The 24931-nt window shown below is 56.6% G+C and overlaps 2 protein-coding genes across 7 annotated transcripts; one reads left to right on the top strand and one right to left on the bottom strand.

Moving 5' to 3' along the window:
* The first annotated feature begins 4361 nt into the window (after window positions 1-4361).
* EXOC7 (exocyst complex component 7) lies at window positions 4362-20470 on the top strand. Of its 6 annotated transcripts, XM_042915571.1 has the most exons (21): window positions 4362-4492; window positions 4686-4751; window positions 5871-6055; window positions 6246-6351; window positions 7911-8133; window positions 10186-10353; window positions 12773-12865; window positions 13783-13851; window positions 14765-14910; window positions 15177-15329; window positions 15580-15678; window positions 15987-16049; window positions 16307-16373; window positions 17041-17079; window positions 17781-17846; window positions 18139-18259; window positions 18491-18586; window positions 19500-19563; window positions 19772-19813; window positions 19922-20055; window positions 20296-20470. In XM_042915571.1, the coding sequence occupies exons 1-21, from the start codon at window positions 4433-4435 to the stop codon at window positions 20396-20398; spliced, it is 2163 nt and encodes a 720-aa protein (XP_042771505.1). In that variant the 5' UTR covers window positions 4362-4432; the 3' UTR covers window positions 20399-20470. The 6 variants fall into 6 exon arrangements, with proteins under 6 accessions (XP_042771505.1, XP_042771506.1, XP_042771507.1 ...); XM_042915572.1 differs by lacking the exon at window positions 17041-17079; XM_042915573.1 differs by lacking the exon at window positions 13783-13851 and having other exon boundaries at window positions 4363-4492.
* An 842-nt stretch (window positions 20471-21312) lies between these two features.
* Window positions 21313-24645, bottom strand: ZACN (zinc activated ion channel). The gene is made up of 9 exons (XM_042915579.1): window positions 24405-24645; window positions 24195-24319; window positions 24022-24066; window positions 23776-23882; window positions 23381-23550; window positions 22726-22850; window positions 22376-22586; window positions 22097-22261; window positions 21313-21635 (listed from the first exon to the last, which is right to left on the bottom strand). Exons 1-9 carry the CDS (start codon window positions 24499-24501, stop codon window positions 21448-21450), a joined length of 1233 nt encoding a protein of 410 aa, XP_042771513.1. The 5' UTR covers window positions 24502-24645; the 3' UTR covers window positions 21313-21447.
* Window positions 24646-24931: the final 286 nt, after the last annotated feature.

Genomic DNA, 24931 nt, shown 5'->3' with positions numbered 1-24931 from the left:
TGAGATCATGACCTGAGCCGAAGTCGGACACCCAACCAATTGAGCCACCCAGGTGCCCCCAATTTCACTGATTTCTAATGTCCATTATTTCTGATATTCTGCTTATTTCGGATTTAATGTTTTTTTCTTTTTCTAGTTCCCTAAAGTGGAAGCTTAGATTTACTGATTTTATTCTTTTTCATTTTTTTAAAGAATTTTTTTACCTCTCTCTTTTTTTTAATGTTTATTTATTTCTGAGAGAGAGAGAGAGAGAGAGAGAGAGAGAGAGAACATGTGCTCACAATCGGGGGAGGGGCAGAGAGAGAGGGAGACACAGAATCTGAAGCAGGCTCCAGGCTCTGAGCTGTCAGCACAGAGCCCGACGTGGGGCTTGAACCCACGAACCGCGAGATCATGACCTGAGCTGACGTCAGACGCTTAACCGGGTGAGCCACCCAGGCGCCCCAGATGTACTGATTTTAGGTCTTTCTTCTCTAATGTATCCATTCAATATTATAACTTTCCCTCCAAGCACTGTTTTCACTGCATCCCACAACATTTGATAAATTGCATTTTCCTTTTCATTTAGTTCAAAATTAAACATGAGATGCCATTCCTCATCTATCAGATTGGCAAAAATGTTAAAATTTGATAGTACTTAGTGTGGGTTTAGCTGTGGGGAAGGAGGCACATTTGTAAAGTGGTATCCGAAGTACAGAGTCGTTCAGCCATTTGGGATGGTAATTTGTACACATCTATACAGATTTTTAAAAGTATATGGTTTGGGGCACCTGGGTGGCTCAGTCGGTTAAGCATCTGACTTTGACTCAGGTCATGATCTCGAGGTTCTTGGGTTCGAGCCCTGTGCCGGGCTCTGTGCTGACAGCTCGGAGCCTGGAGCCTGCTTCAGGTTCCGTGTCTCCCTCTGTCTTTGCCCCTCCGCCATGTGTACTCTGTCTCTCTCTTTCTCTCTCTCTCTCTCTCTCAAAAATAAAACATTAAAAAAATTTTAAAGTATATGGTTCAACTTAGGAATGTGTAGGTATCTGTATATAGGGGTGGTCTGTGCAGGATGTATGAGCCATCTATGTAAGGGCAGTCTCCAACAGCAAAAACCTGGAAACAACCCAAGTGCCCATTAGTGGAGGACGGCTTTGCTATAATGTATCTCTTCAGTGAAATACTATGCAAAGGAGGCAGGAGATCTCTGATACTGATATTGAAAGATGATGGAGGTTGAATGAAGATACAGGCCACAGGAAAGGATGTTTAATGGGATAGCATTTGCGTTTTTCATTTCTTTGTTTTTGTTTTGTTTTTCAATTTTTTGAAATGTCTATTTATTTTTGAGAGACAGAGACAGAGTACAAGTGGGGGAAGGGCAGAGAGAGGAGACACAGAATCTGAAGCAGGCTCCAGGCTCTGAGCTGTCAGCACAGAGCCCGACAGGGGGCTCGAACCCAGGAGCTGTGAGATCATGACCTGAGCCGAAGTCGGACGCTCAACCGACTGAGCCACCCAGGCGCCCCCCCCCCCCACCATTTTTTTAAAGTAGGTTCCATACCCACCGTGGGGCTCAAACTCACAACCTGAGATCAAGAGTCATATGCTCTCCTGACTGAGCCAGCCAGGCACCCCGAGACAGGCTATTTTTGATCATTACTGAAAAAAGGAAAATTTGTTTTCTTAGAAGTGTTTTAATAGAAAAGTAATTTAAACTCATTGTGTTTCAAAACTAGAGAAACAGAATCACCCATCTACTCTGCTTACCATTTTAGTACTTTGTGTTTTCCTGAAGTCTTTCTTGCAGCTCATCAACCATATTTTCAAGGTCTGTAAGGCCAGCCATGTATTTCCTGGCACACACAAGTTCAGTATCGCTACAGGGCCAGGAAACACTGGTTTGGAGGAATTCTACACTTGGTTCCTCAGGGAGAGCACAAAGTCTGGAATTAGGAAGCTACCAAACTAAAGAACACACTGTTGGGGGAGAGAGGGCTCTTCCACCCTCCTTCCTTCTGGAAAGAGAGTCTCTGAGTGGACGGGGGCGGGGGGAAAGGGCTTGGCTGTGATTGCCCCCGTTGTGTTCCGCACAAGTTTCCGAATGAACGGCAAGGCTTCTGAGGCTGTAACCAAACAAAACACCTCTTGCTCCTTTTGCCAAAGCAGCTCATGCCGACTATAGCTGGTGAATTACAGCTTTCACTGAATCACTGTTTGCTTGTCAACACACCCCTGACATTGGGCTGAGAATGATTTAAACTCGTCTTTCATTCTGTCTACTTTTACTAGATATGGTTGTCATAAACATAACCTCCTTTTTACAATGGATTTTCTCGAAAATCAGATTGGCGGTTTTGCATGGCAACAAACAACACTCCTGAGCCACCCAGCGGTGCAGAGGCAGGGAGCCGCCTCAGCTGCCCCCGCTCCCAGCCAGCTGTGTTGACTTAGTGCACCTGACCTCTCTCATCTGCAGAAGGGAGACAACAGCTGTGCCTGACTTGTAAGTTTATTGTGAGGATTAGATGAGATAAGGAGTCAGCATGGTATTTGTCACAGAGATGGGCAAACAGAGGGCTCTCAGTACAGGATAGCTGGCTACCAAAGTACACTTTAGGGAGATTTGAGAAAATACAAAAAAGCATATACACCTGTAACTTATTTGCAAAAATGCAATGGTACTGTACAAAGTTCAAGGTATTTGTTCACAACCATAGGGATCTTAAGACTTATCGAGCATGAGGTTATTGATACTTTTCTGGAGCATCTCCTGTGGGCTAGGAACTGTTCAGACAAGTAGGTGCTGAAGGAGGCCCTCTGGGCTGCTCCGCTGAGCTCAAAGCCTTTTCCACGGTAGCCCTCCTGGCCTTCATTCTGTACCGTGGCACCTCACTGTTTAAACTTTCCCTGTTACTTAGTTCTTAGGATTGCATGACGACTACCTCAGTGAATCATCCCAGGTGCCCTTCCACAATGAATCTGTTTTCTTATCTGCCCCATCTGCAAGGGGGCTGTGCTTCATGAAGATTTCCTTCAATGCCACTTTTGTAACTGTCCTCCTGCCCCAGTGGAAGTGCTGCCCAATCCCTCTCTGGGCTCTTGGTCCCATCTTGTCCTCCCTCCTCTTTGATGTGGTGGGTCCTGGGGTGACCTTGGGGATGCTATGGCTTGGTATCCTGAAATATTCTCACCCACCAGTACATGCCTTGTTGTCTGTCCCCTTCTGCCTGGATGCTGAGTCCGTAGAGGAACGCAGGAAAACCACACAGCCATTTACCTCCCCAAGGATTAGGGGAGGGTGGGCAGGGAAGGGATGAAGGAAGGAGTGACATTAGGTTTTGCAGGAGCTGAGTCTTGTGAATACAGAACATCCAGCACTCTGCAGGGACCTTGAACGCAGGGCCCCTGCAGCTGTGGTTAGTAGAAGTTCTGGGCAGAGGAGCTAGGATGTTTTGGAACTCTGGAGAAGGGGCCCTGCCAGCCTTCCAAGCCTTATCTCATTGCCCCAAAGCCTCTGTGAAAAATGCTCCCTGTGGGTCTGAATCCCTGCAGACAGGCGCCCATCTTTCCCTAACTGATAATAGTTAACATGCTGGGCCTCAATCCCTCAGGCAGGTTTCGGATCTTTCAGCCTTCCCCCTTGTACCTTTTCCCGATCTAGGTAAGCTCCCAGCAGAAGACCCTTCTCTACCCGCAGCCTGGTTCCTCCCTAACCCCCTCCCCTCGCCCCCAACAAATAAAACCAGAGCTCTCTCCAAAACTGCTGCTGTAGGGTGCGGCTTGGACCGCAAGCTCCAAGCCCCCGGATGGATGCTCCGAGGACTCCGCCAGCCCCGGGAATTTGGCCGGCCCCACACAAGCCAGGATTATGGTTACGGCTGACACCCGGGTCATGAGCGATCACTCTGTCCCCAGCTCCCAGTCCGGGGTTTGCACACACGGCCCGCTCCATAAAGTTTGCATACTGTAGGAACGAAGATAGAAGCCACTACGCAAGCCCCTAGTTCATTAAATGGCCACACATTGGGGCCTACGGTGTGACACGCTTCGTGCTGCGGTCTGCGGGGAACGCGATATCGGTGCCTGGACACAAAATGCGATCTAGGGAAACAAATTTGTGGTCTTCCCCAGCGGCCTTTGTCCAAAGGGTCAGCATTCATACGAAGACGGCAAACGAGCTGTCACCGTCCTGCCGGCCGCGCAATACAACGCCACTCGTGAACCTTTTCGGACATGGCAGGCAACCTGCCCTTGCCACACCCAAGATGGCCACCTGCCCCGGCGCATTACTTAGTTCCGCGCAAGCTCAGTTCCGGCTGCCACTCCCAACATGGCACCACCAGCGCGCCCCGGGGAGGGACCAAAGGCGGAAGTGGGTGTGGCACAGACGGGAGCCGAGAAGGCTCGCAGAGGCCCTGCACAAAGGAGTGGGAGCTGCTGGGCCGAGGCGATGATCCCCCCGCAGGAGGCGTCCGCCCGGCGGCGGGAGATCGAGGACAAGCTGAAGCAGGTGAGGCTGGGCTGGGAAGCAGGTGAGGGAAGGGGCCGAGATCCGGGCCAGAGCTTCTACTCAGGGAGGAGACAGGGCTAGGAGGGAGCACACCCTGCGAGGAGAAGGGGTTGGGGGCGAGGCCGTGAGGTTGGACGCGATGGTCTGCTTTAGCCTCCGGCTTCTTGAGATGTCCTCCCCCCGCTTCCCCCAGGAGGAAGAGACGCTGTCCTTCATCAGAGACAGCCTGGAGAAGAGCGACCAGCTCACCAAGAACATGGTGAGTAACCCCTCGGGTGGGAGGGCCAGACAGGTCTCCAGACCCTGGGGGAGAGCCCTTTTCCTGGCGGTAACGGTACAGAAGGCCAGGGGTTGGAGCCTGGGCGGTGATGGTGGTAATGTGAGGGTTTCTCTAGCAACAGTGTGGGTGTCTTATCTAGCTGTCTTCCCCTTTTCCGCCCCTTCACTGGGGATGCCGTAGCCCCTGCTGGCGCAGATTTCGGCTTTCTGTCCAAGTTCTCCATTCTTCCTTCCCCCCTTCCTCAGTCATTTAGCGAGACTGATTTACGTGGGCTGGGTACTGGTCCTGTGTCATCCTCAATTCAAGTGATGATCAGAGGACCAGGTTAGCCTGAGATCTTGAGGCAGAGTAAACTCAGCCTTCACCTCAGAGGGCTTTAGGGGTAGATGGAGATTTGAAATCAGACCGATCGTCTTATGTGTGTGTGGCTCCTGACAGGTAACTCTGACCTTTAGTTAACTCATCTACTAAGAGACGGTGCCAGCCTCCCAAAGTGGCTGTGAAGGTCACAGGAGCCAATGGGAATGCATCTTGCAGAGTACCTGGTCTACAATAGGTGTTCAACAAATACGAGTTTCCTTCCTTATTTCTAGAAGAGACTGGGAAAGCTCAAATTGAGTAGATACAAACTTGGGTATGTGTTAAGTAACACAATCATAAAGTTCTAGTCCTTATTTAATGAGATTCACCCTTAGAGAGAGAGGGTTTTGAAGATACGAGCAATGCATTGGAGGCTACTCTGTATGAAACCACTTCCCGTTCAATCTAGGAAAGCTTCAGAGAGAAGGTGAAATTGAGATTTGGCTTCAGAGGGTGGAAGGGAAGCCATCCTGGGGTGATTACCTTAGAAGGAGTTCATTTGATGCTTGGCCTGCCCTCAAATCAAACTTCATCCAGTTTATCTGGACCGCCTCCTCTGTGCTCTGCACATGGGGGGTGCTGGGGGTACAGTGGTGAACAAGTACGCCCTCTCCCTTCCCTCATGGACTTTATTATCTAGAAAGCCAGAGAAAAGGCAGCAAATGCCAAAGACCCCGTGGGTGGGTAGAAGCAGTCTGGGGACAACCCTGAGTCCTGAGACTGGGCTGCCCTCCGCAGGTGTCTATCCTGTCCTCCTTTGAGAGCCGCCTTATGAAGCTGGAGAATTCCATCATCCCTGTGCACAAGCAGACAGAGAACCTGCAGCGGCTGCAGGAGAATGTTGAGAAGACTCTATCCTGCCTGGACCACGTCATCAGCTACTACCATGTGGCCAGTGACACTGAGAAAATCATCAGGGAGGGGTGAGCTAGGGCCAGAGGGTCACATGGCTAACACCTCTTGGGCCAGCGACCCTAGGCTTTAGAAAGGAGGGCTTGAATATTTGAGCCTAGAATTCTCTGTGCTAATTCTCTTCTCTTCCAAATACCATTCACATGGTCGTTCCTTTTCATCTTCCACTGCCCAAGCTAATGCACCTCTTCTCCTTCACAGCCCCACAGGCAGGCTGGAAGAGTATCTGGGGAGCATGGCCAAGATTCAGAAGGCGGTGGAGTATTTCCAGGACAATAGCCCAGACAGCCCAGAGCTCAACAAAGTGGTGAGGGGCCTGCGGGCTAAGGTGGGAGGTTTGGGGACACCAGCCCCTGTCCTGGTCTCATGAGGGACACTGGACCAGCTTAAAAGAGAACATATGGAAGAAACACTAGTAGGTAATACAATATGCATACTGTAGGCATTAAGATTTCTGCCTCAGGAATTATAGATAACACATTTTTAGTATGTTTTTATAATTTGACTGAACTATAAATTACATATCAAATATAAATATTTTTTATTCTTATAATTATTTTTTTATTAGAGAGAGAGAGTGCGCAAACGCAAGTTGGGGAGAGGGGGAGAGAGAATCTTAAGCAGGCTCCGTGCTCAGCAAGGAGCCCAATGCAGGGCTCGATCCCACGACCTTGGGATCATGACCTGAGCCAAAATCAAGAGTCGGGTGTTCAACCAACAGAGCCACCCAGGCGCCCCATAAATTTAACATTTGATCTCTATACGTGCATTTGTGTTTTTTCTGCTATGGTAAAAAAAAAAAAAAAAAAAAAAAAAAAACATAATATAAAATTTGCCATTAAATTTTTTTTTAATGTTTCTTATTTTTGAGAGAGAGACAGAGCATGAGCAGGGGAAGGGCAGAGAGAGAGAGGGAGACACAGAATCCGAAGCAGGCTCCAGGCTCTGAGCTGTCAGCTCAGAGCCCGATGCGGGGCTCGAACTCACGGACCGTGAGATCATGACCTGAGCTGAAGTCGGACGCCCAACCGACTGAGCCACCCAGGCACCCCTGTTTTTCCACTTTTTTGATGGTGTCCTTTGCAGCCCAGAAGTTTTTCGTTTGACATTGTTCAATTGATCTATTTTTTTCTTTTGCAAACCATTTTCTTCTTCTTCTTCTTCTTCTTTTTTTAATTATTCTGAGAGAACGCAAGCGGGGGAGGGGCAAAGAGAGAGGGAGGAGAGAGAGTCCCAAACAGGCTCTGCACTGACAGTGCGTAGCCCGATGCAGGGCTCGAACTCATGAACCCGTGAGATCATGACCTGAGCCGAGATTCAGAGTTGGATGCTTAACCGGCTGAGCCACCCAGGCGCCCCTGCAAACCATTTTCTTTCTTTTAATTTTTTTTTTTTTTAACATTTTTTAATTTATTTTTGAGACAGAGACAGAGCATAAACAGGGGAGGGGCAGAGAGAGAGAGAGACACAGAATCCGAAACAGGCTCCAGGCTCTGAGCTGTCAGCACAGAGCCCGACGCGGGGCTCGAACTCACGGACCGCGAGATCATGACCCGAGCTGAAGTCGGACGCTTAACCGACCAAGCCACCCAGGCGCCCCTGCAAACCATTTTCTGACAGGAGGACACATTAATGGCTCAGTGAGAAAACAGTCAGCCAATATTTGTGAAGCACCTGCATCTTATAAAACTTTGAGTTTCACCCGTGAAATTACACTTTGAGAGAACACGAGGCAAAGACATAAGCAAGGGGGGCTTCGTGGTTCTTTCTTCTCGGGGTTAAAGGAAGTGAAGGCAGAGGAGGGGCCAGCTGAATGCCGAAGCGGCCTCAAACCCTCTCCCTTCCTTCCTTCCCTTGTCCCCCTAGAAACTGCTGTTTGAGCGGGGGAAGGAGTCTCTGGAGTCCGAGTTCCGCAGCCTGATGACCAGGCACAGTAAGGTTGTCTCCCCTGTGCTCATCCTGGATCTGATCAGCGGTGAGGACGAGCTGGAGGTCCAGGAGGAGGTGCCCCTGGAGCACCTGCCCGAGGGAGTGCTCCACGATGTGATCCGTATCTCCCGCTGGCTGGTGGAATACGGCCGCAACCAAGGTGAGAGGGCCCCGGTGACAAGGCCAGACGGAGTGGGATTTTTTTTTTCCCCGTTTATTTCTTTAATCCATCTGGATTTTGTTGTTTTTTTAATAAAAAGGAGGTTAGTAGGAAATCACACATGAGCAATAATCTACAGTTTACGTGTCAAGTTGTGAATGTAGCCAAATTCAGGCTTTTCTTTATATACCTTGATCACCTACTTCTTTACTTTTTTGATTAGTTATGAAGACTTCGATGTTTGTTTATTTATTTTTTTAAAGTTTACTTATTTATTCAGAGAGAGAGAGAGAGCAAGTGGTGTAGGGGCAGAGAGAGAGGGAGAGAATCCCAAGCGGGGTCTGCACTGTCGGCGCACGGGACTTGAGCTCATGAACCGCGAGATCATGACCTGAGCCGAAACCAAGGGTCGGACACTCAACCGATTGCGCCACCCAGGCGCCCCGATGTTTATTTATTTTTGAGAGAGAGGGAGACAGGAGCTGAGGCAGGCTCCACCACGCGGTCGGTGCAGAGCCCAATGCGAGGCTCGAACCCGTGAACTGCAGGGTCACGACCTGAGCCGAAGTCGGACGTTTAACTGACTCAGCCACCCAGGCGCCCCCAGTCACCCAAAGACTTCAAGTAGTGCAGAAAGCCTTTGTCCTTTTTAACAGTTGCATATGTTCTGCGGTATGGTGGTAACATCATTTCTTTAGCCGGCCCTAGAATTTAAAAAAAAAAAAAAAAAATCTTGAGTCAAGCAAAAATTTTAGAAAACAAACACTCCAACGAATATTCAATTTTAAGGTTTTTTAGCCCCCCCAAGCCCTCTTTCTATTTGTTAGCATATACACACACGCTGTCAGTGTGCATTACTGTTACCCTCTCCTTCCTTCACGGACTGCGTGGTGACAGGTCTCAGGGCTACAGGTGGTTACCTTGTGAACCCATCATGGCTCATAAGCTGCACTTTGGGGGGCCTCGGGGTCGGCGGGGCACTTTTAGGGGCTCTCCGGGGAGAAGAGGGAGGCCAGTGCATAGCCTCCAGACCCCTCAGCACCCTTCAGCCAGAGCCTCTGTGCTTTGGCCCATTTTTTACATCGGGCCTCGTGACCCATTTGTCGGGACCTGCTGAAATGTACCATAGCGTGTTTCCTTGTTCACTCGAGTTTTTGGATGTTCCCGTTTTCTGGTATCGATAAATAGTGCTGCAGTGAGCACACTTGTGTGGATTGCTTTTCTCACGTGGGAAGTTCTCGGGCGTTTTCTCAGAGACGCAATTATTGGGTAGAAGTGCCCAAACAGATCTGTAACCTTCTGCCATTGTGAGCTCCTCTCCAGGTCAGTGGGGCCAGTTGACAGTCCCACGACGGTCCCATGGCTCTTTCGTCTTCATTAACTTCATTTATCTCATCTAGGGCTGTCACAGTCCTTTTTTTTTTTTTTAATTTGCACCTCATTAACAGCTAAAGATAGAGCGTGTTTTTCGTTCACCAAGACATTCCGTCGTCTCTTTGCCTCCTGTCAATTGCTCACGTCCTTTGTCCCCTTACCAAGGTGAATCTGGATGTTAGTTTTCTATTTTTTTATCTAAAAAAAAGTAGCTTTGAAACGTAATCATCGGTTTTTCTGGGGGATATTTTCCTTTTTTAAAGACCGCCTGATGGGGTGCCTGGGTGGCTCAGTCGGCTGGGCGTCCGACTTCGGCTCAGGTCTTGATCTCGTGGTTCGTGAGTTCGAGCCCCGCGTCGGGCTCTGTGCTGACAGCTCGGAGCCTGGAGCCTGCTTTGGATTCTGTGTCTCCCAATCTCTCTGCCCCTCCCCCACTCACGCTCTGTCTTTCTCTCCTTCAAGAATAAATAAACGTTAAAAAAAAAAAAAAAGACAGGCTGATTTGGGATCAGGCTATGTGGGTGGCTGGGAGCCACAGCAGGTGCTACAAACGGGTTAGCAGGCAAAAACAGTGAGCTCTGTTGCTGCCCTGCACATTGCATGGGGTGGGGAGAGAGGGTCCCATGGCAGGGCAGAGGCAGGGACCTGCCACAGCGCTGTCACCCCGTCTCTCCCCAGATTTCATGAATGTCTACTACCAGATTCGCTCCAGCCAGCTAGACCGCTCCCTCAAGGGCCTGAAGGAACACTTCCGGAAGAGCAGTTGTTCCTCTGGGGTGCCCTACTCCCCTGCTATCCCCAACAAGAGGAAAGACACGCCCACCAAGAAGCCCACCAAGAGGCCAGGTGAGCCCCCGCCCCAGCCAGAAGGCTGCGTGGGACCTGCCTTGCTTTCGGCGGCCCTGGGGTTAGCAGTGTTGGTCCTCCAGAGCCTGTCTTCACGGTGACCCCTGACCGTAGGTACCCAGGGCAGAGAGCAGGTGTCTGCCCACCTAGCGAGCCCCGTCCACTGAGGCTCCGTGCTCCAGGTGAAACGTCCCCACGTGCCAGCCGCAGCTTGGCAAGCCTGGCTGTGTCAGGCAGCCGAGAGCTGCAGCCCTCGGCTGAAAGAGAGGCTAGGATATCGCAGGGCGAGGGGCTGCCGTGAACAGCACCAGGGAGAGAAAGCTCGTGAAACCAGGGGCCTCTTCCACCTTAGCCCACACTGCCAAGCTGCGGCGGCAGGCACGTGCCCTGTGTGGCCTGGGGGACTTGGGGGACCCCCCCCCCCCCGCCTCGTGACAGCAGGCTGTGTGTAGGGCGTTCCTTCCCAACCTGCCCATGCCCCTCAGGGCCCAAGTGAGCAGAGGGCTGGGGAAGCTGGGCCTGGTGGCCCCGGCAGGAAGTGCGCCGCCTTCTCCCCTCCAGGGTGACTGTCCCGGCGGTCACCTAGAAAACCGGCTCCAAACAGTGACAGCCCGCTGGGCTGCAGCTGCCTGCACACATTCAATCTATCCCCGTGCCTTTGTGGGTTGGGCAGGGGCCTCGAGGCTCTGAGGCTGCCTGCCTCGGCCAGTCTGTGCTCTCTTCCCCTGTCTCTTCTCTGACAGGCCCACGTCGGGGGGGCCCCGGGACCCGGTCTGCAGTGGCCCAAGAGTGCTGGCTGGCCATGCCGGGGCTCACAGTGGGCCTAATCTGTCCTTGGCTTATGGGCCCCAGAAGCAAACTCTGGCTGTGAGGATCCCTGCAGTTGCTGTGGGGTTTCCAGACTTGTCAGCCGCCAGTAGGTTAGGACCCATGTTGGAAACTAGGGAATCGGGCCTCTGGGACGTCAGTTCCTGGCTCAGAGGAGAGGAGCAGGGAGGCCTCAGTTGGTCGATAATTTAATACCAGGCTCAGCGTCTCTGTGGTAATTGGGTGCCTGATGGGTTTGGCGGCTGCCCGATCAGCGTCCCCCGTCCACACCCATGGCAGCATGCTATCTAGGCTCCTCGAGGCCTGTCTGCAAGCCCATCTGTTCCTGGTCTGTTGTGGGGCAGGAATCTGATTCGCTCATTAGCAGGACCGCTTGCCGAATGGGGAGAGCACAGGGAGACAGATGCTGAGCTGAGGCCCTGAACCTGGTCATTAGTTAGCTAATTGTGATGTGGTACAAACAGAAAGAAATGAGCCACTCCAGACCTGGCTCCTTTTCCCCCAGCTTTTTTGGGGAGGGGGCTGCCAGGACCCAAGCCGCCTCACTCTGTTCAGAGACATGGGAGGGGGTGGGGGGGACACAGGAGTCTCCAGGGAACATGGACCAGAGTTACCTACGAGAACCTCGTCCCCCCTCCCAGTGCATTTCATTATCGAGGCAGCTGTCCTCGTCCATTTTAAAAGCTATTTCATTTGCCCGCATTTTCTGCCCTGAGATGTCTCATTCCCGCAGAGGTGGCTGACCCTGGAGGCTGTAGGCACTGCAGTTTTGTTTTCGTTGTTGTTTTCACTTGTGATACTAACTGTTGTTTTTTTCCCCCATGCCGAGAGCATGCACCCTTTCTACTGCCCTCCCTCTGGCTCTGTGCCGTGGCTTCTGTTAACCGCCCCCCCCCCCCTTCCTAGCTTCTGAGTTTTTTTCCCATTGCTTTGGGGGTTCAGGTGGCTTTGGTGCACGGGGCCAGGCTGCCTCAGGGTCTCCAAGCCTTCCGTCTTGGGCATTGCTGTCCCAGGAAGCTCAGTGCTGTCTCACCAACTCCCGGGTTCTGTTTTCTGTTGACCTCTGTTTAGCCACATCCCAACACTGAGCATGCCTGGGGCCGGGGACTCTGCCTGGGGTTTCAGGCCGGGCCTTGGGCCTGCTGGCCTCCAGGGGTCTCCAGGCTTTGCCAACCTGGCTGTGCCCTCTGGGTGTGAGAGCCTTGTCACCAACTCCTCCGTCCTGAGCCCTGGTTTATTCTGACTTAAATGCCACTCAATAGTGTTTTTTATTTTTGGCTTCCCCTGATGGATCTTTGCCCATCTCCTCTCCTTCACCCGCTGCACTTTCTAAAAAGCACTCGATGAGGGTCAGTAGCAGAATCAGGAGCCCCGTGTGGAGAGCGACCCGTGTCTGTTCCTTCCTGCCCATCTGCAGCGTCTCCGGTGGTCCTGGGAAGGGGCCTGCTGGAGAGATGGCGTGTGGGCATGCTCACTGTCGGGGGGTCCGGGTGTGGGGCTCAGGGCGGGGGGCAGGTGGAGGGCCGCTGCTGTTTTCTCTCACTCATTTCCTAGGTCCTCTTATCTCCTCTCTGTGTGGCTCTGGTGACAGGGACGATCCGTAAGGCTCAGAACCTTCTGAAACAGTATTCCCAGCATGGTCTAGATGGGAAAAAGGGGGGCTCTAACCTCATTCCTCTGGAAGGTAATCACTCTGTGTTCCTCTCCTGTTCCCTCCTCCTCCACCATGTGTCCACTCTCGTGGCAGGGCAGAGCCTCCAAGCCCCCAGGAGGGCCGCGGGAGAGTCCTGGAGAGGGAAGCAGGGGGCGGGAACAGCAAGTCCCTGGTGCCACTCGTTCCAACTGGCACAGGGGCAGCTTTCACGGCCTCGGCCTGGTCCTGTCTGGCTGCCGGCAGCTCTGCCCTCCCTGAGGCTTCCTACTCCCTCCCCTCCCTGTCTCTGTCCTTGTCTCCTATTTGAACTCAGAGCAAGTTCTTTGTCATGGGCAGCCCTTTCACGCTCAGACCAGCAGTGGCAGGACCAAGCTGGCCTAGGCCTCCGGGCCACCCCCTCCTTCCCCAGCTTTAGAAAGTGGAGTGAGAGCCACAAGGGGGATGGGCAGCCTGTAGGTCATGTCCCTCCTTGTCTCCTGTCAGAGGAAAGACAGCCCTGCCCTGGTGGACCTGACCCTCCTTTGAAAGAATAACCCTGGGAAACAAAAGAAGACTGGCCCATTCACGCAGCAGTGACATTTCTCTAGCCGAGTCTCTCTCCCTGATAGTGTGAGGTCGATAAACCCCCTGGGGCCAAGCATCAGACCCTCTGCAGCTGTCAGAAGCTCTTCAGAGCTTGGTGGTCCCGTAGGCTTTCTCTGGCCTCAGGGCTTGGAGAAGCAGCTCTCAAGGACTGTCTGGGGCACTGCAAGTCAGGCTTGAAACGGCTGTTCCCAACGTGGTCCCAGGAAGAGGAGGGGCTCAGAGCCCACTCCGGCGCCCCTTCCCCTGCACCCCATCTCACACCCCACCCGGGAGATGGAGGGCTTCTTCCCTGGCCCCGAGGGGCAGCCCACCCGGCCCCCGGATAAACGCTGCTCGCGTCTGTGCGGCCGACATCTCGCTAGGTCACGAGCATGATTTCCGAGTTAAGCACCTGTCGGAGGCCCTGAACGACAAGCACGGGCCGCTGGCTGGTGAGTACTGCAGCCCAGCCCGAGGGCAGCCGAGGAGGGCTCTGCTCTGAGGATGAGCCAGGCCTATCTGCCTCTCTCTCTCTCTCTCAAGTCTGTCTTTTGGGCACTAGGTCTCCTTGCCTCTCTCCAGACGGGAGTGCATGCCTGGCTCTCAGGGCCTGGGCCAAGGGGAGAAGTTGCTGCTACTTGGAAGGTGGCTCCCCGCAGGGCAGGGAGCCCTGACATCTGACTCCAGCAACAGCTCCAAAGCTCTGACTAGGAGCCCGTTCATTTGCTGATAGGACCAGGCTGCCTGCAGGTGCCCCTGTCCCAGCCTCCAATAGCGGGGCCGGGTCTCCTCCTGGGGCAGCTGACCGGCAGGGAGCCCTCCCTTTCTGGGACTCACATCGCCTTTTCTCAAAGGTTGACCCCATGCCGGCTAGTCTCATAGCCCATGGCCCACCGCTGCCTGAGACATTCCAGAAGGTCTGGCTGGGCTGATAACTGCCTTCAGCGGCCCAGCATTTTCTCAGACGGGCGGGCACTGCTGCTCACCCACCCTGGCTGACTTCTTTCTAGTACCGTCCTCAGTCCTGGGGTCAGGTGTACCTTAGCCAGGAAGCTGATTTAGGGCTCTTGCCTCTGCATCCCACCTCTAGTACCTGATGCTCTGGGACATAAACACTGTCCGGCAGAGCTGAAAGTGGAGCCAGGACAAAGGCTGGATTCAGCCCCGTTTTTCCCCTTGAACCGATCAGGCCCGCTGGAGCCCTCTCAGCTTTCTGCCAGAACGGTCTACCTCCTTCCCATGTGCTGCTGGCCTGGGCTACAGGCCAGGAGCTGGGGAGACCCATTCCCCCCCCCCGCCCCCATGCCCCGCAGGGAGAATGGCTGCCTCCAGACCAGCCGCTCAGGGGCACTGCTGTCCCCCCAGGGAGAGACGACACGCTGGACGTGGAGACCGATGCCTACATTCACTGCGTCAGCGCCTTCGTCAAGCTGGCCCAGAGCGAGTACCAGCTGCTGATGGACATCATCCCCGAGCACCATCAGAAAAAGACCTTTGACTCCCTGATCCAGGTCCTGCCCCGCCCCACCCTGCTCCCGGGGCCTGACCAGATGCCCCAGCAAAAGCTGTCGCTGAAGAAGCTTGAGTTTGGGCCAGATCTGTCGTCCGTAGCCTTCATCGTAGCCACCACCGCGTCTGGGGCGCCTCCCCATTGCCGGCTGCCTCTGCGGGGCATGCCGTCTTCCCCCACCGCCCTCCGGGAGCCCTTACCACCCCTGGGAGCCAGCTCTCACCTCCCTGCGCCTCTGTGAGCTGTGCCCTCGCCCCACTCTCTCAGGATGCGCTGGATGGGCTGATGCTGGAAGGAGAGAACATCGTGTCTGCTGCCCGGAAAGCCATCATCCGGCACGACTTCTCTGCCGTGCTCACCGTCTTCCCCATCCTGCGGCACCTCAAGCAGACCAAGCCCGAGTTTGACCAAGTGCTCCAGGTATGCGGGTAGGAAACCCCCTGGGGACATGGGGAGGAGGGATCCTGCCGCCTGGCGCAGTCTCCCGAGGGAGCCGCCTTCTCCGCCCTAACACCTCTGCTCGCAGGGTGAGCGGAAGCAACTTCAGAGGGGCCCTGGGCACATGGAGACACTCACGGGGTGACCGGACAAGAGGGGAGGCCCTGGGGTGAGGGGCAGGGAAACAGCTGGCAAGGAGCTGGGTTCCACTGCTCTGTGTTTGCGTCCTTAGGGAACGGCCGCCAGCACCAAGAATAAGCTGGCCGGCCTCATCACCTCCATGGAGACCGTCGGAGCCAAGGCACTGGAAGACTTTGCTGACAACATCAAGGTGCTCTCTGCTCTCCGCTGCTGCTGCCTCTGCCCTAGGGGCTGTGGGCAGGGCCACCAGGGGCCTGCTTCCTGTCAGCACCCACTGGCCTCCCTTTCTTTCCCAGGGGGCTCCTGAGCCCCCAAGGGGTGAAGCTCCTGCCCCACTTGTCCTGTCCCATCTTGCTCGCCTTTGTGTCTGACGGTGTCCTGACACCTGTCTGCCAGGAGATGGCACCAAGAGCGGGCCGCCTGGGGCCTGGGGGCGGGGTGGGGGGGGGGGCGATGCCTTGGGAGCAGGTTCTGGAAGTTGGGCTGTTTTTTCCACAGAATGACCCGGACAAGGAATACAACATGCCCAAGGATGGCACCGTGCATGAGCTCACGAGCAATGTAGGTGCTGCCCCGGGTCGCCTGGAGAGGGAAGGGGGCCTAGGGTGGCCCAGAGCTGCATGCTGGTGGCAGGATGCATGGCAAAGTACTTGGCGTCTCCAGTAGACTAGTTCATTCAGGGCAGGAGGCTTGCGACCACCCTATTCCCTGGGCAGACCCCTGGCCCTGCATTTGCCCTGGAATGGTCAGAGGGGATGCGTTTGGGAGGTAATCTGACCTTTAGGTCCTGCCCTTGACCTTCTTTCCTCCCCAAACAGGCCATCCTCTTCCTACAGCAGCTCCTGGACTTCCAGGAGACGGCTGGTGCCATGCTGGCCTCCCAAGGTACTCGGTACCTCCCAGTGGGGCCCCCTACCCCATACCCCACTCCTCCCTCTGTCTGGAAACACAGTGGTTACCGGCCACCTCCGAAAGAGATTTCCTCCAGCCCTGTGGAGTGGGGTTTGACTGTGCCTTTCCTGTCCCAGCCTCCCTCCCTTCTTGCTCCTTCTGCCCTCCTGGCTCCGGAGAGTGGCACTCCCTGGGTCGGAGATGCCCTGCCTGGCTCGCCCCTCCTTCCGCATTTCTCCACCTGCTTTTGTGTTCGCCTGTCCTCCCAGTTAGTCCCACACAGCTGACCGTTCTGTGGGCTGGCGTCTCAGGGCCGGCCTGGCGTCTACCCGCTGATCACTGCCCTGGCACTGGAGCTGGGGAGGTTGGCATTTCCGAGCACCAAGAACGAACCCGATGTGTTGGGGCCCCCGGGCCCTCCCCCTCTGTCCGTTTTCGGGGCGAGGAGCCAGGAGCGGCCTCTGGCCTGCGGTTCTCCGGACCCCCACTTCGCTGCATGCTCCCTTGCCTTCAGGGGTCCAGTGTCTGTGTTCTGGCTGTCATGGGGAGGGGTCTGCTTGATTTGGGGACATGGTTTCTAACCTGTGTTTGCACTTTGCGTCTTTCTTCCTTCTTTGTCTCTCCCCCTCCCCCTCTGAGTGCACTGCCTTTCACTCCGTAGTTCTCGGGGACACATACAATATTCCTTTAGACCCCCGAGGTAAGCAGCACCATCCTGCCCCTGTGTAGCCCCATGGGGGACAGAGGCCCCTGGACAGACTCAGGACCTACTGGGGAGCGGGGGTCGGAGGGGACATGGGTGTCTTCGGGGCACTCCTAATGGTCTCAGCTCCCCACAGGGCCACTTTCTGTCCCTGAGCTTATTCAAGTGACACCCTGAGTGCCCCCTCCAGGCTAGCCCACCACCTGTGCGCCCCCTCCCTCCCTGTCCACCCCCCTTCCCCCTTGGCCTTCTGCTTGTTCAGAGGGGCCGGGTAGAGGGGGTTGTGGGAAGTGGGGGAGAAGGGGCAGAGGCCGTGGGGAGCCCACAAATGGGATAGGTGGGCTTTGTAGACAGCACCCAGCATGAGTCAGGGCTGGGGGGGCACGGGGTGTCCCACTCTTGTCCTGCCAGCCTTCCTGTTGATCACAGTCCAGCTCGCTCACCATGCCACCCTGTCACCGCAGAGGGGCTGGCCCTGGGCTCCAGGAAGAGTCTGAGGGAGGGCTCCCTACAGCAGGCGGGAGCCCAGTGGCTGCGCAGACACCCAGATCTGCCCCGAGCTCCTCCACACCCAGTCTACCCGAGGAAGGCTCGGGGCCCCTCCCAGGGTTTCCACAGTGGCTCCTGGGGCCAAGGGAAGGCCGGAGAGGGTCCTGGCTGCTGCCACCAGTGCAGTAACTGCCCTTCTCCTCTCCCAGAGACCAGTTCCTCAGCCACCAGCTACAGCTCTGAGTTCAGCAAGCGCCTGCTGAGCACGTATATCTGTGAGTGCGGTCTGGCCGGCCAGGAGCCCCCCGCCCCCATATCCGCCGCCTCTTCCTTCTTTGGTGCTCTCCTGCTACTGCCGGTCCACTCCTGGGCACCCTTGGCCTTTGGGATCGTAACCCAACCTCCGATTTAGGGGCAGAGGGGCCGGGCGGGCAGGGGGCCCCCGATGCTTGTGGAGTCAAGTTGGGAGGGACAAGGACGAGGGGTAGGAGCCGGTTCGCGGCCCAGGGGTTGGGTCGTTTTGGTCAGACTGCCATGGTGGATGTAGCCACGTCCTTCCCTGTGCAGGTAAAGTCCTGGGCAACCTGCAGTTGAACTTGCTGAGCAAGTCCAAGGTGTATGAGGACCCGGCTCTGAGCGCCATCTTCCTGCACAACAACTACAACTACATCCTCAAGGCCCTGGAGAAGTGAGTGGCGGCAGGTGCCGGTGTATATCTCTCCCCGGTCCCCTGCCCACCCTCGCGGGGCAGCCTGTGCCCTCTGCCTGGACAGGCAGGGAGGCAGGGCCTTACCCCTTGTGGCCCCAGGACCTGGAGTGGTGTGAGACACGCCCCACCGGTGCTGCCGCGGAGGCCGGCCACCTTTGGGCCCTGAGAGCCGATCCCGTCCCCTCTGCTCTCTCCCTGCTCCTGCCCCAGATCCGAGCTGATCCAGCTGGTGGCCGTGACCCAGAAGACTGCCGAGCGCTCCTACCGGGAGCACATCGAGCAGCAGATCCAGACCTACCAGCGCAGGTGGGCCCCCCCCCAACGCCCTCCCCTCACCCCCTCTTCCTATCCGAGCTCCAGGCGGAGTGGGGTCAGTCACGGGGACACGCTCCCCTGTGGACCCAGTCCCAGTCCGCCACTTGCTATTGAACCACACTGGCAGGGTGGAGAGGGAAGCCGCCTCCCCTACCGCAGCCCTTGTCCTCGGGGCTGCTGTGGCCAGCCTCCCCGGAGGGTGGCCTGCCAGGGCTGCAGGCTAAGAAGGATCGAAAGGGGATGTGAGGCCAGGCAAAGAGCGAGTTTGCGAGAGCTCTTGAACGGGCAGAGCCTCGCTCTGCGGCACCCCTTCCGCTCCTTCCCCCTGCTCCTCTTGGGTTTGCGGGTCTCCTTTTGCGTGTTTCTTTCCGTGAGCGGTCTCCCTCCTTCCTTTGTCCTCTGCTTCCTCCTTTCTTTCTCATCTGCTTCTCCACCCTTATGCTCCGTGAAATCGATGTGAGCGTAGCTGGTTGTATCTGTTCAACGTATTGAATTCCGTTTCTTGTTCTTAAAAGCAAGCAGCTTGAACGTTTTCTTTTTCCAAGGAAAAATCTCAGTTGTGTTCTGCTTAGTTGCGACCCCAGTTGATTGCTGACCTCCCCCTCACTCAGTAGATCAAGAGATTTAAAAAGCAAAACAAACCAGGGGCGCCTGGGTGGCTCAGTCAGTTAAGCATCCAACTTCGGCTCGGGTCATGATTTTACGGCTCGTGGGTTCAAGCCCTGCCTCAGACTCTGTGCTGACAGCTTACACTCTCTCTCTCTCAAATATGAATGAACATTAAACACACACACACACACACACACACACACACACACACACACACCCCACACCAGCCCCTGGGAAGCAGCAGCAGCCTGAAGCTGTCCCTTCTCTGCCCTCTGCTTCTCTCCCCTCCTGGCAGCTGGTTAAAGGTGACTGACTACATCGCTGAGAAGAATCTACCTGTATTCCAACCAGGAGTCAAGGTGGGTGGAAGGCCCGGGCTGGGAAGGGTTGTCCAGCAGATGTGATACTTGTTGTCACGTCTCTGGGCGAAAAATGGACAAGCATCCCGCCGGGACGAGCAAAGGGCAACGGGAGAAAGGGCCAGGCTCAGGTGTCTGGGGAAGGAGCCAGTGGCAGGGCGGCTCTGCTCTGAGGGACGCTTTCTCTGCCCTCTCTCGCCACCCCCAGCTGAGGGACAAGGAGCGGCAGATGATCAAGGAGCGGTTCAAGGTGAGCTGGGGTCCTCCCCCCTCCACTGCTTCCCGCTGCTGTGGCAGGGACACAGACCCAGAGTCTTTGTGTTTGGGTCGCTTCTATTTCCACCTTTTTGCTGGCCAGGGCTTCAACGATGGCCTTGAAGAATTGTGCAAAATCCAGAAGGCCTGGGCTATTCCTGACACGGAGCAGAGAGACAAGATTCGCCAAGCTCAGAAAAACATCGTCAGGGAGACCTATGGGGCCTTTCTGCACAGGTGAGCCCTCCGGTCCCCACCTTCCCAGCCCTACGCCCCTCGCTCCCCCTCGCTGGGTCTCTGTTCTCCTTCCAAAAAACCACGGAGGGGCTGGGGGGTGTGGGTGGCAGAGCCGGCGCCCTGGGCTTTGCTGGGGGGGCAGACGGGGACGTCACTCAGGGGTGCCCTGTCAGGAGTGCCTTAGGTTGAGACCGACCTGGGGGGTTGCCAGCCTGCCTCCTGACCTCAGTGCCTGGTCAGGTATGGCAGCGTGCCCTTTACCAAGAACCCTGAGAAGTACATCAAGTACCGCGTGGAACAGGTGGGCGACATGATCGAGCGCCTCTTTGACACCTCTGCCTGAGCCTGCTACTGCTCCTGCCTGGCTCTGCCAGGTCAGCCATGTTATTGGACAGATAAACCAGTGTTAACTTGCCTCTGGGCCTGGTGAGTTTGACATCCTTGGGGCCAGGGGCCTTTTTCCACCCCTTCCCCAGCCTGGCGCCCTGTCCCCGAGCCCTGGGGTCCTGATTTGCATTTCTTCCTGGAGCCCCCCAGACCACCACTCTCCCAGAACCCTGGGGTTCCCTCACACCTTAGGCTTCGTGACCCTGAGCCTCCCTGGGCCACATGCTAGCTTCCAGACAGGAAAGGACAAAGAAGAAAGACCAAGGCCTATAGCTACAGCTGCCTCATGTGTACAAGAGCAGGAGAGTGAATAGCCCACCGCTGGCCCAGTTCAGAGCTGGGGGTGGAGAACGCTCCCTTGAGCCCAGAAATGTCGGTAGGGCCCAGTGAGGGGCAGGCCACAGCACAGCCAGAGGGCGTGGTGAAAAAACAAGCAGGACCGACCCACTCGTGGATTCGGTGCAGAAAACGTATTCCCCCTCACTCACAGCCCGGAAGTCGGGGTGTTCTGCCTCCTAGGCACCCCCCAGGTGACTGGAGTGGGAGTGCCCTCTCTCCGTGGTCTCTAGGGTCCAGCACCCTGCAGAAGGAGTTCTGAGAAGCCTGGCTACCCTATGTGGCCTGACTCAGGCCCCTGTCTCCTGGTGCCCAGGGCCTCCTGTCCCAAGGCCCAACAGCAGTAGTCGCAGAAATGGGGGCCAGATGCCTGGTGCACAGTGGTGAGAAGTTCAGGAGCATGGTAGGGGTTGTGTGCAGGTGTCGGCCCCACCCGCATAGCACAGGAATGAATAGCCAGTTCAGGGAAGACAGATGCTTGAGGTGCACGTGCACACATCACTTGGGTGATGACGGGTTTATTTCATGCTCTGCTTTCACGGCTATCAGAAGGGAGAACTCAGGGTGGCCTGGGATCCTCCGGGCTTCGGAGAAGAGTTGACCTCCTCCTTTCTCCAGAGACGCTGTCGTGGCCCTTCCCCTGGGTGCGCAGCCCCGGGCCCTGAGCTGTCACAGCCTGGGCTGCCCGCCATGGGGCACGGCCTCGCCGGGAGCTGGGTCAGACTTGCAGGTTGCCCACATCCAGAGCCCGATGAAGAAAAACTGGCTGCACACTACCCCTACCACATACACCAGGAAGAAGACGTGGTCAGCAGCCTCGGCCTGGCTCCTCCTCGACCCCTTCACTCTGGGGGCTCCTGGTGGGGGGAGATGCAGGAAAAGGCGGTGTTTTTCGGGGCTCGCCCAACATGCCGGCTCGGAGCAGATGAGTGAACCCTGGGGGCCGTCCGCCTGTATCTGTGCCTTCCTTAGACTTACAGCTAATGAATATTGGGGTCTGGCCCATTCCAGGCCATCTTGAGCTGCAGAAACACCCTCATAGACAGGCTCCTAGAGGCATAGGGCTATCTCCGGGAGTTTGAAGTCACCTGGGCCCTTACGGAAGCTAACCTGGCTCCCTGCTCCAGACCCGTGTCTTCTAAGGCCGGACACGGTGGAGCCCAGGGACCGTGGAGCTAGCAGAGTGAATGCACGGAGCCACTAGCCTAGTGACCCCCGCCTCAGCCCTGGGTGTGGGGCCTGCCGGCCCTGCCCTGTCACACCCACTCCTACCCTTATTCCTCCCTCTACCCTGTTCCAGGAAGGGGTTCCTGCCCACCTTCAGGATTTGGCTCTGAGTCCCCGTGACCGTGCTGCTCCGCTCTAGGGGTTGGGCTGGGGCCGCTCTTGGCCCTGAGGTCGCCCCGGGCCAGCAGCGCGGCCAGCAGCACGGTCTCCATGGTGCTGGCAAAGAGCAGCAGCAGCAGCACAGTGAAGTAGTAAACTGGGGGCAGGAGGGCGGGGTGGGCAGGTCAAGGCCAGGCCTGCGCCTCTGCGCCCAGGGAGCTGAGCAGAGGCCCGCCGCAGCCCAGGGCCGGGGGAGGGGCGCGGGACTTACTGAGCAGTGGGTTGCAGGAGGAGGAGCTGGGCAGGGCCTGCACCAGGGAGGAGTGGAAGACCAGGTAGCCCAGCAGCAGGGTCACCTTGTAGGCAATGCGCTCGGTGGCCTGGAGGGGCAGTAGCCCCCCGCACATGTCAGCCAACAGCAGGGCCTCCCCAGGTACCAGCAGAGCTATGATGGCCTTCAGCGCTGTGTTCTGCAGGCGCAGCTGGTAGGAAGGAAGTTGGGGCTTTGGGGGGGAGGAGGGCGTGTACAGGGGGGCTTGGGCACTTGCACGGTGACACCATGGCCTCTGACCGCACACATGACGCCCCCATCAGCCCTCTGTCAGCCGCGCCGCGACTCACCGTCACCTGGAAGCAGGGCACCAGCTGCTGGGGTGGGACTTGGGTTTTCAGATCCCGAACTACGTATTCCCTCTTGACGCTCACAATCTCGTTCACCGCGTGCGCCCGGAACTCCAGCTCCAGGGCTGGAAGGGGTGAGGGTGAGAGTGGCCAAGTAGGAAGGAGGCACCCCTGTCCCCGAATCTCTCTCGGCAGTAAAGGTGCAGGGACTAGCTGGAGTCGGGGCGGGGGCGGGGGGCAGTGAGGCAAGGGGGGAGGGTTTCTGGGCCAAGCTGGATGTCACCCTTGGGTCCGTGGGATATTTTACTGGGTGGCTACGCCTTCGGAATGCTTCCAGGAATAAGGCTGCAGCAACCTAGGTCTCCGGGCTCCATCAGAGTGGCCCAGACACTGCGGTTTGGCCCTGGCCGTTGAGGGCGGCTGCACTGGGGTAGCTGAGGGGAGACTAAAGGGGGCTGCAGCCAGAGCAGGGGAGAGCTAGGAGGTGGGCTGCCGTTTGGGAGGTACAGGCGAGAAGCATGCTCTGTTCTAGGATCTCTTCAGCTCCCCTAGACTGGTGTGAGCACAGGCCGGCCGCCCCCCGTGTCTGTGTCGGGTGGATGTTGGCAGAAGGCCAGAGGCTCCCCCCTCCCCCCAGCTCCTGTCCCGTCAGCACCAGTGTTGCCGAGAGCGTAGAAGCTGAGGTTGCAGTCGCTCTGGTCCCTGGGGAAGTGGAGGAGCTCAAAATCACAGTTGGTCTCGGTGGTGAGGGTCAAGTACAGGTCAACGTGGCCGTCGGGGTCCACTCGGGCCCTCGGGCTCTGATCCTGCCAGTCCACCCAGAGCCTGTTGGGCGCGGGGAAGACACACAGCCAGAGGCTCAGCCCCTTCTCAGAAGGGGGACGTGGGGGAGACCCCAGCGTAGCCCCGCTGCCCTCTGCTGCCATCTGGGTTCCAGAAGGGTGAGGGGGACATGGGGCAGTGAGGTGCACCTGTGGCCTGGCAGAGCCACCAGGAGGGGGATAGTCCCTGAGGAGGGCTTCCTGGCACAGGAACTCCCACCTCACTTACGCCTCCTGGATGGTGAGTCCTGGAGTCCAGAGTGAGTCCCAGGGCAGTGTGATTGCACGCCGTGGGCGCACACTCGCGTTCCAGGCCAGGCGAGTGTCCAGCCAGGACTGGGGACACAAAGAAGCCACTAAGGCTCCCGCTCCCATAGACACACAGGCCCCCGGGCAGTTTGATGAAGGCTGGTACTCCTGAGCTGGATGAAGAGACGGTCCTCCCATCCCACCTTCCCAGCCCCTGGGCGCTCACCAGCCGAAGCAGCAGCATGGAGGACACTGTGTACCGCAGGATGTCCTGAGGAAGTGGCAGGGCAGTGTGTCACCTGGGGCTGGGCGCTATGGGACAAAAGAAGGCAAGAGACCCCACCCATCGCCCCGCTGGGCACCCGGCACCTGCTCCCTCCGTGGCCTGAGGACACTTACCACGTTAAACACGTTGGACACAAACACCCGCACGTCCACGAGCAGGGGCGCGCTCCCGTTGTTCGGAATCTGGATGGTTTCCTGAACCTCCTGGGGCCAGTTGAGGTCGAAGTAGGATGGCCAGGCTGAAGAACGGAGGTGGAGGTCATTTGGGTGGGTGCCCTGGGGTCCAAATCCCAAAGCTTAAACGACTTTACTCTCTCCACCTACCAACTGCCGGTGTTCTAAAGTCCCGCCCCTGGACCGAGGGCCCGGCGGTGGCGCTGAGCCTGAGGAGGGCCACATGGATCAGGAGCTGCAGGGCCATCTTCAGTGGCCGCGTGGAAGGCTGGATGGAGCCACGGGATCTAAACCGCTGCCGCTATTTCAGTTGCTTTGCTGGGGGACTGGGCAGTCAGGCAGGCAGCTGCTCTGTGCAAGGACTCTGGGGCCTTGGAGTCAGCACCCTCCCACCCCCAACCCGGGGTTCCGCAAACACCTGAAGACAAAGCACAGGATCCAGCCCCACCCATCCTGCACCTGCCTCGGCTTCCCTGCCCCGCTCCATTTCCATCACCTAGAATCAGCTGTCCCCTTCAGAGATAGCCAAGGGGAGTGGGCAAGCACAGATTCTCCCTCCCGCCTTCCCCCTTGACCTAGTCCTTCCAATCCGGGCAGACGCCACGGGTCTTCCCTGCCTTTTTGCAAGCGGGCGCCTGGCTGGTTAAGTATTCGAGCCTTTGCCAAAGTGCCCTGCA

Source organism: Panthera leo, chromosome E1 (assembly GCF_018350215.1).
Source record: "Panthera leo isolate Ple1 chromosome E1, P.leo_Ple1_pat1.1, whole genome shotgun sequence".
NCBI lineage: Eukaryota > Metazoa > Chordata > Mammalia > Carnivora > Felidae > Panthera > Panthera leo.
Note: the sequence above shows the minus strand (reverse complement) of the source record. Positions and strands in the feature narration are given on the sequence as shown.